General features: G+C 58.1%; 1 protein-coding gene across 1 annotated transcript in view; it reads right to left on the bottom strand.

The window, feature by feature from the left end:
• Nucleotides 1-15,464, bottom strand: part of DAB2IP (DAB2 interacting protein) — a 119,238-nt gene that overhangs the window by 76,288 nt on the left and 27,486 nt on the right. Inside the window, 1 exon segment of the mRNA XM_047099759.1 lies at nt 2,547-2,698. Coding sequence (XP_046955715.1) covers nt 2,547-2,698 — 152 coding nt within the window.

The raw sequence follows: 15,464 nt of genomic DNA, 5'->3' as shown, positions 1-15,464 counted from the left end.
CCTTCCCATTCCTGCACTTACCCCCATGGGGTCCCATGGAGCCAGGATCCACCCCCCTCTCTTCACTGTTAAGCCGAGCCAAAGGCAGCCCATTCTGTCTTCCCAGCCTTCAAGAGCACAACCACACCACATCGGAGAAGAGGGAGGCTCCTCTCCATTCACCCAGGTTTGACCATGAACGGTCTTTTCTTTTGTGTGTGTGGGGGGGGGGGCGGGTGGGTCATCACAGTTGGTTTTACTCAGTCAACTCTAAACAGGACGACTCCAGGGACTGCCCCCAGAGAAGTACCTGCCCCAGAGAAATATCTGCCCTTCCATCCCCGGAGGAGCTGATAAATCTGTTATTTCTAAGCAAAGCAGCAAACAGGAGATCCCAGTCCTGACAAAGCCTATTTCAGCTCCAAGGCTGGGTCGAGGGATTTCAAACTCAGTCTCTCTGCCTGTCCGTGAGATATCTGGGCTCCTCTCCTGTGCCAGAGAAGCCACCAAGCCAGATTTTGTTTATAGAAAATTAATAAGACAATTCCACACCACTGCCAGTGACATTCTGCTCCAACTGCTACTGTTCACACCGTTTCTAGAAACGGGCTTATAGTTTCACTCCCGACACCCCCCCACTCCTTGCCCCTCAGACATGTGGTAAGGCTGACCCAACCTGAGACCAAGATGGGCAGGAGCTGCTCGAGGTCACCTGGGCCATGCCCCGACCTCCAGGCAGGAGGCCGGGTTGCCGGCCAGCACTTGCCGGCTTCTTGGTGCAGGCTTCCCGCTGGAGGGACGTAAACATGGCATGCACACTGTCTGCTCCCGGGAGGGCAGACACACTCAGAGGCCGGGACGCCTGCTGTCTCTCCAGCTCCCCAGACAACCAACACATGCACACAAGACAGGGTACGTACACAAGCCCCCGCATGCGGGTGCACAGGGTCCTGACCCCCGCCAAGGAAAGCGCAGAGAAGGGCATGTTCCCGGGGGAGAAAGCCGGAGGCAGGGGCTGGCGGAGGGAGGAAGGCAGCAAACCGGGTGGCCTGCCGCCCAGACAATAACAAAGATGGGAAGCGAGATTTTCAAAGACGCAGTGGCTGCACCCAGCGCTGAGCTCTGGCCTGGCCGCATCCTCCTGCCAGGGCACGCCTGGTCCCCTGGGGCACCACGGCCATCAGAAAAAGGCTGAGGGTCCTGCCTCAGGCTGGGCTTGGCAGCTGGGGCAGGAAACCAGCTGCAGGCAGCAGTGGGGATGGATGCATTGGAGAGCACCTCTGGGCTGGTGGAAATTAAAGGTCTAGTGATTCTCCCAGGGGGTGGGAGGGGTACTCTCCAGGAAGATGCTAGGGGTCAGTCAAACAGCCACTCAACCTTGGGCAGGAGTTGGGCTATAACTTGTACTCCTCTGCCTGCTGGAGCCAACGGGAAGGAGAGAGACATTTTTATTCCACCTGTGCCTCCCCTACAGGGAGTGCCAACTTGCCAATCATACACAGGGGCACAGCCCTATGAAGGCAGATGCCAGGGGCCTGAGATGTCGGGGCTGAATGCTGAAAAGGCTCCTTGGTGCCTGCCTGTTCTTTCACCTCCACTAGCCGAGCAGGGACGTGTTCTAACTGGCACCGGAATCCATCACTGTGCCTGTGCCCAAGTGGAAAGGTGCCGTGGCTGGTACCGCTCACGGAGGGGGACCTGGGCCCCGAGGGACCGTTGTCTGCCCAGTGCCCCCGAAACACGGACAGGATGGCTTGCCCTTGCGAGCTGAAGCCTGCTCTGTTGCTGGTGACTGGGAGCAGGCTGAACCACCTTCTCCCTCTCCTCCTCTGCCCCACAAGCCACCTCCCCCTGGAATTTCCACACCTGCTCCAGGCTTGCCCAGGAAAAGGAAACAGGGAACAGGAGACACCCCTGGGAGTGGAGAGGTGAGGGAGGCAAGCAGCTGCCCAGGCTGGAGAGGACGAGGCCCTTCTCCCCTAGCCTCAGGCGATGCCCCTGAGCTCAGAGCCCCGGCACTGCCCCCTGTGCTCACCCCAGCCCCCAGCGGAGCACGCGCCCTACTTAGAGCAGATGTGCCCCCTAAGCGGCCCAGCCCCCTGCTCCTCCCCTCCAGATGTTCACCCTTGTCCTCACCACTGAGTCTCGGCAAAACCCAGCCGAAAATGCCTTTTGTATCGGACACCCGGGGGCTCCAGAGGCAGGGGGATGGGTCCTGGGGGTGGAGGCGCCACTTCGGTCCCCAGCGCCGGGCACCGCACCGCCCGGGAAACAATGCCCACCTCGGCGAGGCGAGGCAGGACTTCTCGGCGAGGGCACTTCCCGCCCGGCCTCGCCCGGGGCCGCGGACACCCCCTCCTCACCCCGCGGGGAGAGAGAAAGGTCCTCCCGCCGTGACCCCCCCGTCCGAGGTGGCCCCACAAGTTGCCGGAGGGCGGGCGTGCGGTGCCCTCCCGCTTCCAGCGCGCCCCAGCCCCGGCTCTCGCTTTGTCCCCGCGCCCTCCGGGGCGCATCCCGGGGCGGCGGCGCGCGGAGGCCGGGCCGGGCGCTGGCGGCGGCGGGCTCACCTCTCATTGTCCGCGGCGGCGGCGGCGGCGGCGGTGGCGGCGGCGGCGCTCCGGAACCCCGGCAGGATGTGGCGGAAGCTGTGGTTGCGGTCCAGCTTGGGCTGGCTCTTGGTGCGCTTGATGGAGCCCTTGAGGCGGCGGCTGAGGAAGCCCTGCGCGCGGGGCGACAAGAGGGGGAAGGGGAGGCGGGGTTAGCGCGGCGGCGGCGGCGGGCCCGGGACCCGCGCGGGACCCGCGCCCTGGCTCGGGCGGCCGCGCGGCCGAGGGCGGGCGCGGGCTCGGGCTCGGCCCCAGCTGCTCGCGGCCCGCGCCGCCCGCCCGCCCGCCGACCGAGCGCCGACGGCCCGGCCCGCGCAGCGCGGCCCAGCCCACCTCGCGCCGCCCGGCCCAGCCCGCCACGTCGCCCCCGCCCCCTAAGCCGCTGTTGCCATGGCGACGCCGAGCCGAGTCGCGCCGGCCGCGGCCGAGGCCGCCCGAGCCCCCCCCTCCGACCCCCCCTTCGGGCGCGGGGCGTGGGGGGGTTCCGGAGGCGAGGGGCGGGGCTGCGAAGGGGCGGGGACCCCGGGGGGCTGCGGCGGGGCCCCCTCACCTCTTCCCAGAACGAGGTCACGCCCCCACCCACCTAGAGGAGTCCACGCCCCGCACCCCATCCCGGCTTGACACCGTGCGGTCCTCCACCCGCCAGGTCGGGGTTCTCAGCCCCAGGTCTTACAGATGAGGAAAACTAAGGTTCTGAGAGCTGGCGTGTGATCGGTCCTCTGGGGCCAGTGCCTGATAGTACCCTGGCCACCTGGCCCCCTAACCTGGGTGTCTTCCCTACAGCAGGCGACTTTCAGTGACCCTGGGGGTGAAGCCCCTTGCCTGCAACCTTGGTTGCCGCAGCAGGGGCACTCCAGCAGGGGCAACCTCCTCAAGGACAGGGTCCCTAGCACCTAGCTCAGGCAGGGGGCAGAGGCTGAAGGGTTTGCTGAGTATCCCCAGGGCATGCTTCAAGGTTTGCAGCCACGTCAGAGGGAAGGCTGGGCAGCCGTCGCTAGATGAGCTGCTGCAGGGCACCATTCATGACCCATGGCCGGTAGGGGTCCCTTCCTAGGAGGAGTATGGTAAGCCCCAGCCAGGGCCCCCATTCAGGCCATTTCATTTGTCCGTCTACCAGGCTGCGCAGCGTTGGGAGGACAGAGCTTAATCCCATCCCCAACTCCAGGAGCTCCTGGTCCCACGGAAGAGACAGGGAGGAGGACAGAGTTCAATACATCCAGGTTGAACCAGGCCTCCCTTTATAGGTGAGGGAAGATTTGGGGGGCTCAAGCTATCCAGGCTGTGGAACCACAGAAGGTTAGAGGGAGAAAAAAACTCAAGGGAGGTGGGAATCCCCTGACGGAGGAATTGAGAGGGGTTCTGGGGGTCTCACCCACCCCAGCCTCAATTCCAGGTGATATAAGGACAGAAGGAAATGGGATAGTAACTCATATTGAAGTCCATGTTGTACCCAGTGTGATCACCACATTTCATCCATCACACAACAAAGGCTAGGCTTGCAGCCCTCTCTGGCCCAGGAGGAGGGGTGGACATTTGCTATAAGCCATGCCCCGTGCGGGATCTGTCCATCCCTATGACCCCAGCACCCCATCACTTCATGATGAAGTGAGCCGTCAGTTGTACACATCATCTCATGTCACCCACACAAACAAGAAAATGACAGAGAAACATTACCCCTTTCTGCAAACGAAGAAACCTTGCTCAGAGAGGTAAGATGGCTTGTCCAAGGACACACAACTTCCGGGCCTGCCTAATGCGGGGTTCCACTAGGACCGCCCCCCCTTCTCTGCCCACCCTCTTCAGGCTTTCCCTTTTCCTATCCTTCCACCCTTCTTTCCTCTCCCTCAGTCTCTCACCTCCGTAGGAAGACGACCTACCCCGTGGTCACTTGTCAGAACTCTGCACATCCTCCAGGGCCTAGCTGAAACACCACCTCATCCAGTCCTTCCAGGCAGTGGGTCCAAATCCTTCTCACTCTGCAGCTCAGTGTCACCAAGATGCTCTAATCAGCTGTAGTTCAGCGAATATTTCATAGGTGTGAGGGGCCGCAGGAGGGAGCCTCCTCCAGAGGGCAATCCCTAATGGAGAGGGACCACAAATGGTGGCAGGCCAAGGAACAGGAGGCTCTCAGGGGACACAGCACAGAGGCAGGAATCTGCACTTCTGCATCAGCTCTGGGCGCCCCCAACCTTGGCCTCCTGCCGGGTAAGGCCAACTTGGATGGGTTCTTCTCTCACAGCCAATGCCTCAACGGGCTTGTACTTTTTCTTGGTTTTCATTTTCTACACTGATGACAATTTCACAATTTTTACACTGCTTGTGGTACAAAGAACCTCGAGGCATTTTTCACAATTTATGTAGTTCATTATGTAGCTATACTGACAGCTTTATCCTATTTCTGAGTTTGTTTGTTTTTGTTTTTGTTTTTTTTTTTAAAGGCTTTCTTCCTTCTAGGAGGTTGAGTGAGGCCAGTGTCACTCCTCTGCCTCACCCCTCCCTCTAAGGCCACACTTAATGCTCCTCTGACCAGCTGCCTCCTCCCTAAAGCCTACTGTTCCCCACTCAAACCGACCATGACCACCCACACCACATCACATGTGCCCACCCTGGAGGACCTTGTATCCCCCAGAGGACCCAGCTCAGGACTCTGCATATAGCAGACTTAGCAAAAGGCTCATCATCCCAGAAAGCCACAGCTGGAAGGGGACTCAGGCCCAGAAGTCTGTATATGAGGGCAGACGAGCCCCAGAGACAGGAAGGGACTTACCCAAAATCACACATCAAGGGTAATCAAAGACCCCAGACTCCAGTTCCCTACTCTGCCCAGCCTCGTAGCTTGCTTACTGACCTCCTTTATGGGGTGGAGGGCCACGGGCGGCTTCTTACCCAGCCCCGGATGAAGGGAGATGAGCCTTTTCTCCTGTCCCTTCTTGGGCAGGTCCAGAGATGTGACTTCTGGAGGTGGCTGCAGCTCTAAACTCAAGAAGTCAGAAAATCTTACTCTAAACCCAAGTCAACCTTAGTGAGAGGCAGTGGCCAAATCATGTCCCTTCTTTGTAACAGGGTTCTTGAGGTCTGCTTTCTAGAACTGTGGTGGAGCCTCCTGACAGCCCAGTGGCTGAGAATGGGGAGCAGGGGGCAGGCAAACCAGGGCTCAGGACCAACTCCACAGCCCCCCTGGCCAGAAGATGGCAGGCAAGGCCCAGCAGCAGTGTGTGAAATGGGTGAAGGGCTGCAGTGAGGAGAGAGAAAGCTGTGGAACTTCCAGGGCCTGACTCTATCTATCCCAACCCTCCCCAGGAGGCCACCCTGCTGATCACACCCGTGGGCCAGCATCACTTGTGTTCGTATCTTAATTCAGACAAGTTGTGGGCAAATTACTGGCCTGCTCCACTCCAAGCCTCAGTGTCCCTATCTGTAAAATAGGCTAATGATACCTACTTTAGAGGGTTGTGGGAAGGATCCAGAGGCAAGATGTCACCAGTAATATAGTAAATAATAAGCCACGGAACATGGTAGTTGCCAGCTTTATTATTATCATTGCTGATGTGGCTGTAGTACAGCCACCAAGTTTTGCCCTGAGAAGGTCCATGACCACCACAGGCGGGAGTCTGCCCCGGGCTCTCCCAGGAGCCTGAAGGCTATCTCGCAGCAGGGACAGGCTGGTGTCATGCCTAGTGAATGAATGAACAGGCTTGCAAAATGGTCCCGGAGCCACAGAACGTCCTCCGGGTTGAAGGCTTTAAAATAAGCACGCTTTTTCTAAAGCAACCTCACAGAGCCTCCCAATGTGCAAAGTGTGCGAGCCGGGGGCAGGTGGGGCCGCTCGGTCCCCAGACCAGGGACGGATGTCTAAAGCTCGGCGAGCAGCCAGTGTGCCCTGTGGGGACGGAACCCACTGCCTCCCCAGATAGGGTGTTCGGCCTCTACTAACACAGCCTGTAGCTGTTTTTCCACATGCTTCTCAGCAGCTCCCCCGTCCCCATCCAGCCATTGTGCCACCATCCTGACATCTGGCCCCAGCCCTCCTCATCCCTTCCTCAGGATGTTCTGAGAAACTCTCTCAAGGGCCCTCAAGGAATTCCAGACACGTGATGTGTTCATTCACCCACTTCAGTCAATTCCGAGCGGGGCCGATGAGGAGAGATGACCAGTTATGGAGCTCCTGTTCTGCGGCGTCCCTGCCCCCGGCACTCTTTGAACACCCCCCAAGTCCCAGGAAGGAGGCCCGGAGGGATGGGCCTGTTATCAGGAGGGCGGGGAGGATGCCTCAGAACTCAGAATGTTTTGGGTTTTCAGGTGGGGAAACAGAAGCCCAGAGAAGCTAAGCCCCTCGCTCAGAGTAGCAGAGCTATTAGGCGGCTGGCGGTGTCTATACATATGGGGGGCCCTCGACATATGTGCCCGCATGTCCTCGCCAAACAGCTCAGCCCCAGGCTCTGGGGGCCACAGGCCAGACCAGAGGAGAGAAAGGAACTGCACTCTCTCCCTGAGCACAGCAGTGTCACGGGTGAGGACTGGTGGCTCAGGGAGGGGACACCTTGCCCAGGCCCAGCCTCAAACATGCCTCACACACGAGTCCCCTAGGCAGCACCTAGGGGACCCCGGGTTTGCACTCCAGCACCACCCCTTGGGCACCCAGAGGCGGCAGGCCACCACTGGTCCTCTGAGCCATCTTGGACCCTGAGTGTGAAGTGTAGGGCACCGTGTCTGGCACACAGCGGGCACTCTTGTCGCGCGGGAGTGCCTTCTCCTGGCTCCATCATCTGTTCGGTCCTGCATCCTCGGTCCTGTCTTCAGGGCCTTTCCCCTTCTAACAGACAGACCGGTGGTGGGCCTGACCTGCCTTTGACTCCCACTGAGACAGCGCTCGGGATGGAGGCAGAACCCGGCGGGCTCTCCCTCGGCCCAGGCCCCGCTCCTCCTCCAGTGGCCGTCTCCAAGGCCTGCACCCACACAGAGAGCCTTCAGGGAAGGAAGCCGCTTTAACAGGCGTGTCTCTCAGTATCCTTCTGCAGCTTTGCAAGGATGCCAAAATCACACCGAAAAACACAGGAAAGGGAGCGGAAGACCCCATCTAGATAGTTCCACCTCTCTCGACCTTAGGAGAGGAGATCTGCTGGGCATTACTGGCTGGCAGGCAGCCTCGACGCCTTAGGCTCCGCGAAGACGTCCTGCTTCTAGAGTCGCGAGGAGGGGCCAGATCAGGCAGCCAGGGCAATGCCCACATGGTAGAAGGCAGGAGGGCAGGAGGACTTCCCAGAAACACTGAGCAAGGCAGTAGCAGAACCACGGCAGAGCCTAGGTGTCCTATCTCCTCACCCAGTGCTCTTTGCCACGCCTGCACCCCACCCTTCGAGAACCTCTCAGGCTCCCCACATCTCCTCTCTCCAGGCCTCAGTCTTCCCTTCTGTATTATAAGGGCTGGGTTGGGTGATCACCAGGCTCCATTCCAGTGCTGATATCTGGTGATTCTAAACAGCTAAAGCCAGAGCAGCTGTGCCTTCCACAGCTGGGCTCCCCCAGGCCTGGCGCTAACAGGACCAGAGGCTTCTCTGGCTTTTCCTCAGTCCTTCAGACACACCGTCCCTCTTCCCTGTTCCTGGGGCTCTGCCCTCAGCAAGCTGCCAGGCTTCCCTGGCTTCCTCCCCTGCGAAGTATGTACCATCAAAGAGGGTCCCAGTTGGGGAATGACTCACTCATGGTGGCATGTCCGACATTGTGACAGCCGTAAGAGGGCAGGCATTTTAAGCCGGGATGAAGCTGGTGCCTTCCTGGCAGTCACCTACTCACAGGCCACCCTATGCCCACATCACCCTCTGTAGTCGCCTGCCAGTGCTGCTTTGAAGGTAAGACCTCCACACCCCAGCTTCCCCAGAGAAGGCAGCCAGACTACTCGGGCCGCAGAACAAGAACCTATTCAAGAGCCATGAGAGCCAGCAGGGGGCTGGGTTTTGGCACAGAAGGGTCACTCTTGCATTAAAATATTGCCAAAAAAACCACACTTAAACACGTTTCTATGGAGAAACACACACAGCCAGAAATGCACACAAATTCAAAGACATGCATGCATTCAAAGACACATGGTGGGGCGGGGGGGGGGTGCGTGCCCACAATGAAATGCACGCATAAACATACAAGTCCCCTCATCACTACCACACACAGATACACACACATAAACAAACGTGCACACTGACCAGCACACAGAGAAATACACCCATACGGTCATGAATCATGCAAATGGAGATACAAATACACCGAAACAAACTCACAAATATACATACATACTCAGTTGTCACCAGGCACATACAGAATGACCAAACATACCAGCTCATATGGACTCATATTCACAACCACAAAAAGCTAGGAGCCCAGGTCTTGGGTCAAAGGGGAGAAAATGCTGCTGCTACCATAATCCCCATGATCTGTGGGCAGGACCTCACTCTGCACCAGAATCTCTATTTGCTTCTCTCACACCCTGAAACTTTGCCTTCACAGCTCCCTGAACATGTGGTTTCTCCGAGTCATGTGGCCTCAGGGCCCCACCCCCTGTCCAGAGCTGGAGATCCCTGCCCCAAACATTTCTCCTCCTGCCATCATCACACCTAAAACTCCACCTAGGTCCTAGAGTTACCTCACTCTCTAGGAATCCCTGGGAAAAATGCAAATACTTTTTATCCCCCGCCCCCAAGAGGCATGGTAGCAAAGCGTTCTACCACTTAATGACTATGGGCCCTAGGCCAGTGACCTAACCATCCGAGTCCATTTCAGTTTCTGTAGAATGAGGACAACAGTAGTCACCTCCGGGTTGTTGTGACAAGTCAGTGAGATCACACATGTAAAGAATTTAGCCCTTTTCCCGGCACTCAGGCAATGTTAGCTACTGTCATCTTCGTTTTTATGGCTTGGACTTTGACCACCAAGGGCCAGCCCAGCCATTAGCCGGAAGGAAAGAGAGAGCAGGAGTTTATCAAAGCAAACTGTAGAACCCAAACCTCCTTTGGTGGGGAAGTCGGCTGGTCAACAGCTCATTCAGGGTGTATTCTCTGAGCCTCCCCATGTGCTCAGTCCTGGAAGGGATGGGATTTCTGCCCTCAAGGATTCCCCAGTGCAGCTGGAGAGGTGAACCTGGCCCTTCCTAGACACCTCCAGGAGCCTCCTCGCTGCTTTGCTATCTCCGGTCTTGCCTCCCTTCCCCTGTGCATTCTCCAAGGGCATCCAGAGGGGTCCTTGTAAAAGCAGATCATATCCTGCACTGACCAGCTCCACCCCTTTCCGCAGCTCCCAGAGCTTTGGGGATAAAAGCCTAGCCCCTTGGCAAGGCCCTTAAAGCGCTTCATAATCCATGCCCTGGGCTCCAACCCCAGTGGCTTCAATGGGACTTTCAGAATCACCAGCCCCTCCTGCCACAGGGCCTTGGCATAGGCTGTTCCCACTGCCTAGAATGAAGACCCCTTTGCCCAGTGGATCCTGCACGCCCTTTTGTCTCTCCTCACAGTCTGTCCTGAGGTGCCGACAAAATGCCCTCCGAGTAGGCCAGGTCCCTCTGCAGACTTATCACCGTTGTAATTATACATGTATTGATTTCATGCCTCCCTCCCTCACAGGATCGTGGGGACCATGCTGGCCTGGCTCCCCAGTGCAGGACACATGGCAAGTATTCCTCAATACTTCCTGAACTAATTAACAAATATTAACGATATGAAGGAAAAAGGAGAAAGGCTGAGAATATGCTCTGGGAAGTTTTTTTTTTTTTAATGTTTATTTATGTTGAGAGAGAGAGAGAGAGAGAGAGAAAGAGAAAACGCCCATGCGTACACACATACACACATGGGCGTGCGCAAACTGAGGAGGGCAGAGAGAGAGAGAGAGAGAGAGGGAGAGAGCGCACCCCAGGCGGGCTCAGCGCTGTCAGCACAGAGCCCGATGCAAGGCTCGATCTAACGAACCGTGAGATCATGACCGGAGCCAAAATTAAGAGTCGACGCTTAATCGACTGAGCCCCCTAGGCGTGCCCCCGTGCTCTGGGAGGTTTTTAAAGGGATTCCCTTGTGGTCAGTCTGGGTGGGTTTGCCGGAGGAGACAGCTTTTGAGAGCGTAGTAGAAACACTGAAAGCGAGGCAATGGGTGGTCTTGCTGAGCTTATCTGGGGCAGGGAAACCGCAGATGAGCATTCCGGGCAGAATCCTGGCACGGGCAATGGTGCAGAGGTATGACAGCCCGAAGCCTGGCTGCCTCAGAGGCCCATGGAGTGATCACGGGTCTCTCTGACCTCCCAGTTACACCCCGCCACCTGAGCCCAGGCTGATAACGTGGGGCATGACCCCTCCCCCAACAGTGCAGACCACGCCCGGATCGAGGGGGCCCCTAAGGAAGCCTGGGAGGAAGGAGGAAGGGGGCACCCAGTTGGGAAGAGGATGAGCGTGTGCAGGTAGCAGGAGGGGGTAACGGCGACATCAGAGAGGCCCTCTTGATACGTGCCAGGGCCCAGGACTGAGTGGCATCAGTGAACACTGATGAAATGACACACACGTTTCCGAGATCTCAGGGAGGGAGGTGATAACCCAGAGCAGCCAGGGAGTGACTCACTGCCCCATAAATCCTCTGGCTAGCCGACACTTGCCTTAGCATAAGAAGCCCGTCCCAGAGGTCTGGACAGCCACAAACACTTCATCAGCTGTTTAAGCCCTTGGCCAGCCCTGACCCCGGGCTGGGGAGTCCAGCACCGAGGGCTGCGTGGCTGCAGGGAAGCTGGCTCCGTCGGGGAGCCTCACCCCTGCAGCAGGATCTCCCCCTTCCTTTCTCCCCGCTCCCCCCTCCAGGCCCTGCCTGAAGTCCCAGCACCAGGCCAGTCTTCCCGGGGTGACTCACTAACTACAGAGCTTATTCCCTGTCCTGTGTTCTGTACACCCTGCATGAGGGAACACCCCTACCAGAGGCCACCTGGCAGAATGGCAAGAAAACCATGTTCGGAGTCAAGAAAGCTGAGTCCAAAAACCCAGCCTGGCTATTAATAAGAATGAGGACCGTTCCACCGTGCTAATAAGAGTAAGCCAGATGTACTTATTCAGCCCCAAGCTTCAGGTGCCGTATTAGAGCTTCACGTGACTTTCCTGGTTTCATTCTCACGACCCAACGTGCAGATGACAGAATAGAGGCCCAGCGAGATCAAGCAACTTTCACAGAGCCACACAGCCAGGAAGCGGCCAAGCTGGGATCAGTCCAGATAGCCTGTGCCAGAGCCCCAGCTCTTCCATAATTCCATCATCACACGGCGAGGCTCTAAGCAAGTACCTTAGCCTCTCTGTGACTCACTTTCCCTTTCTCTATGATGAGGGGATTGGTCTGGCTGAGGTCTAAATGCTTTCCAGTGTAGGCATGCCATCTTTCCCCTCCCTGGTGACCCATTTGCAGGTAACAACAAATGGGAGGAATCTTCTGGAGACCACAGCTTTCAGGAAGGAAGGGTGTGAACGGTGGGGACTCCAGCTCTGTGCTGGGCCACAGGGGGCTTCCGGGAAGTGGGTTTCTCCTCCTGTCCCCCCCCCCCGCCCCCCCCAAGGTACCTAGGTGGTCTGGAGTAACCCTGCATCAGCAAGGCAGGGAAGAGGTGCTATCCTTTTTCTCCCTGGACCAAGAGCCACCAAAAAGCTTCAAGACCCCAGGGTGCCACAGCCCCAGGGATGAGAAACATTAGTGGGAGGGAGAGGTGAGAGGCAGGTGGAACCCTCATAAATCCACCTGAGTGAGCAATGCTTTTTAAAGCCCTTTTCACTACAGGATACAAAATGCACCGTTTGGGGAGAGGATTTTATAGGCTATTTCTCCTCCTGGGTGATTTACCATCTGCAGGCCTGGCTTACCTGGGAGTTCTGTCCCTGAGGGATCATGGGAACCCATGGAGTGGAGTCAAGGTCAGTTTCACAACAAGGGCTGGTGTCCTTGCCAGGGCTCTGTGGTGGTCCGAGTGACTTGTCCTGACCTCCTGACCTCTCCTCCCAAGATGGGTGTCCACCTGGCCCCAGAGACATCAAGCGGGGCTCTCAGAAGGGACTTCTGCTCCCTACTCATCCCCTCCCCACCCTGCACTCACTCACCCAATCCATTCTCTCTCACACACCTTCACTGCACAAGCCCATCCAGGGGCCCACCACACATGAGGCCCCATCTCAATGCCAAACAGTCGCTGCCCTTGAGAAAGTCACCGTCTGGTAGATGGTTAAGTCACAGTCTGACTGTGACTGAGCTCTGAAGCCTAGGGGAGGAGATGCCTGCTGGAGTGAGGGAGTGTGGAGGAGGGAAGGAGCTCTCAAGGCAGGGAAATGGAGAGGGCCTGTGGACAGGACCAGCCTGTATGAAGGAAGGCACTGAGGCTGGGACAGGCCTGGGGGATGGCGGCTGGGGAGCTGGATCCCACCCCCTGGAAGCCATCTAAGGTGCTGGAGCAGGGCAGTAACAATCGTGGCTTATTTTAGGCATTCTTTAAGCAATTCCAGAGGAAAAGTAACTCATCCCAATGCAAGGCCTTGTATCGGAAACAGATGTCATTGCAGCCACCTCCAAAGAGGGCCTCCTGGCTTTAGAAACAATTCCCACCTGAAGACTCAGATGTAATTATGTCTATAATCCAACCCAAATGCCACTTGATGTGACAGAGACAATTGCTTTGTTTTCCCATGAGGGGGTGGGGAAGTGAAGGCATCTGAGCCCTGCCCCCCACCCAGAAGAGGGCCTGCAGAGGCCACAGGGTGGGGTGAGACGAGGGGAGCCATTCCTTTCTGCCCTGAACAGACACCTTTTGACCCTTGGGGACCAGGCCAGCTGGAGGTAGGGACGAGGCAGGACGAAGCAGGGAAATGGGGAGGCCCAGGTTCAGATGCCAGCTCTGTCCGCAGTTGGCTGTGTGACCTGGGACAATTCACCTTCCCTCTCTGGGCCTCAGCATTCTCATCTATAAAATGGAGAGAACACGACTGGTTGGCAGAGGCTGGGCTGGTGCTGTGGGCCAGGCCCTGCAAGAACTTCAACACCGTGCCAACAGCAAGGGGCTGGCAGAGCTGGGATCTGAACCCACGTTGGCAGGACTTTCGGCCCCGGTTCTGACAACCACCCCACCTCTGCCAGAACACCTGCCTTGCTCCCTTTCGAAGTACTGGTGGGGGTGGACCAAGACACCTGCAAGCCATCAAAGGGTGACCACGAGAGTGTCTGTTAGCCAGCCTGACGATGGCGGCAGTGCCCTGATGCTGCCTGGCGGCCCTCAGGCTGGCCGGCCTCAGCCTGTGCCTCTCCTGCTGGAAAGCGGCCTTGGCCCCAGGCCTTGCCCCATTCCAGTGTCTCTAATTTGGGCCCTCTCTCAGGGGTCCCCCAGGTCTCTGGCCAACCCGGGCCCAGTCAGCTCAGCCACCAGGGCCAGGCCCAGCTGCCCAGAGGTGCTCCTCGATTTGAGTTGTTTCCTCCACCCAGTGGTGAGCTCGTTTAGCTCAGCCAGGCCCCTGTGGCCCTGGGGGGGGGGGGTTCACACAAACCCCAGGGACTTCCATTCTCCTCTGGGAGCGGCTGCCCAGGCGTCCACTCGCTGCCCTCTGCTGCCCCCAACTGGCAGGAAACGGCCCTGCGCAGACATCTCCAGCTCCCTCCATCTGTACTCACCACCTGGGAACTTTGTCTCTGGTCCCTTCGGTATCACTTTGCCCACCTCCACCTCCTGGTGCCGGGGCTGAGCCCTAGAAGCTCCACCAAAGGCAATGTTGCTCTGGGGCCGCAGATAATGGGTACAGAAGGGAGGGGGGTCTGTCTGATTACCTGGGACTCTGGGGGAAGGTGTCTGGAAGGAGTGAGCCCCACCTACCAGAAGAGGGAACAGAGGACGAACATTGGCTGAAGGCCAGACACTGGGCCCTCACAGCCACTCTGTGAGTGAGGGGCTCCTGTGCCCATCTACAGATGGGGAAAGAGAGGCTCAGAGACCCGCGACGATACCATCATTTATGAATGAGGCTGGCAGCTCTCCAACAGCACCAAATACCACAGCCCGCCGTCACTCGCCGGCCTGGCCTCAGGTTCAGGAGGCTCCAAATAGCCCCTCACCCCATATCTCTGCCCCAAAGAGCGTCCTGGTCCACCCTGGCTGCCCTGGCCAGCTCTCGCCCCCGGGTGGCCCTGTGATAACATTCCCGTCTCCTCGATTCCCGCTGCAGTAAAGGAGCTTCTCCCTGCAGAAGGTGGACACGGACCAAAATGATAGTAATTTTCCTTTTGGGTTTGAACAGTTTAATAACAATTAGCCTCTCTCCAACACCCTCTCATCCGCAGAACACTTGCCACCCACCAGGCCGGGAGACTCTAGCTCACAGGCCTCCACTGAGCAGGGTATTGCGAGGAGGGGCCCGGGGCACCCATCTGTGGGACCCCGATCCAGGGCCCAGCCCTACTGCTCAGTCACACCCAACCATGGCCGCACGGCTGACATCCCCACACTGGTTTGGGGGCCACAGACACAGATGGGCCCAAAAGCAGCCTGGGGTGGCGGAGGAAGCCCCGACAAGTATTCCGGGCAAGCCTCCCCTCTCTGGGCCTTAGTTTCGCCACCTGTGCAGTGACAGAGGTGGCTCATCTGGTCTGTGAGCCTGACCAGCTTTTCCGTCCACCACCCCGATGCGTCACTAGAGTTGCCCCAGCTGAGAAGGGGCACGAATGGAGGAAGAGAGGCAGACCAGGAGGTGGCAGTGTGCGACGAGTGGGCAGGAGCCATCGGAGGCCTCTGGGGACCTTCGGACCCACAGATGCCCATTTCCGTAAGCCGCTCTTCCCAGGAAACCTGATGGAGGTGGGCAGAAGGACTCAACTGCAGGGAAGAGAGGGCTGGAAGCGGCAAGG

This window comes from Lynx rufus, unplaced genomic scaffold (genome assembly GCF_022079265.1).
Source record: "Lynx rufus isolate CCGP_SWC_20201006 ecotype Redwood Valley unplaced genomic scaffold, mLynRuf1.p SCAF_10, whole genome shotgun sequence".
In the NCBI taxonomy this organism is placed as follows: Eukaryota; Metazoa; Chordata; class Mammalia; order Carnivora; family Felidae; genus Lynx; species Lynx rufus.
The sequence above is the reverse complement of the archived record's forward strand: the minus strand, read 5'-3'. Positions and strand labels throughout refer to the sequence as shown.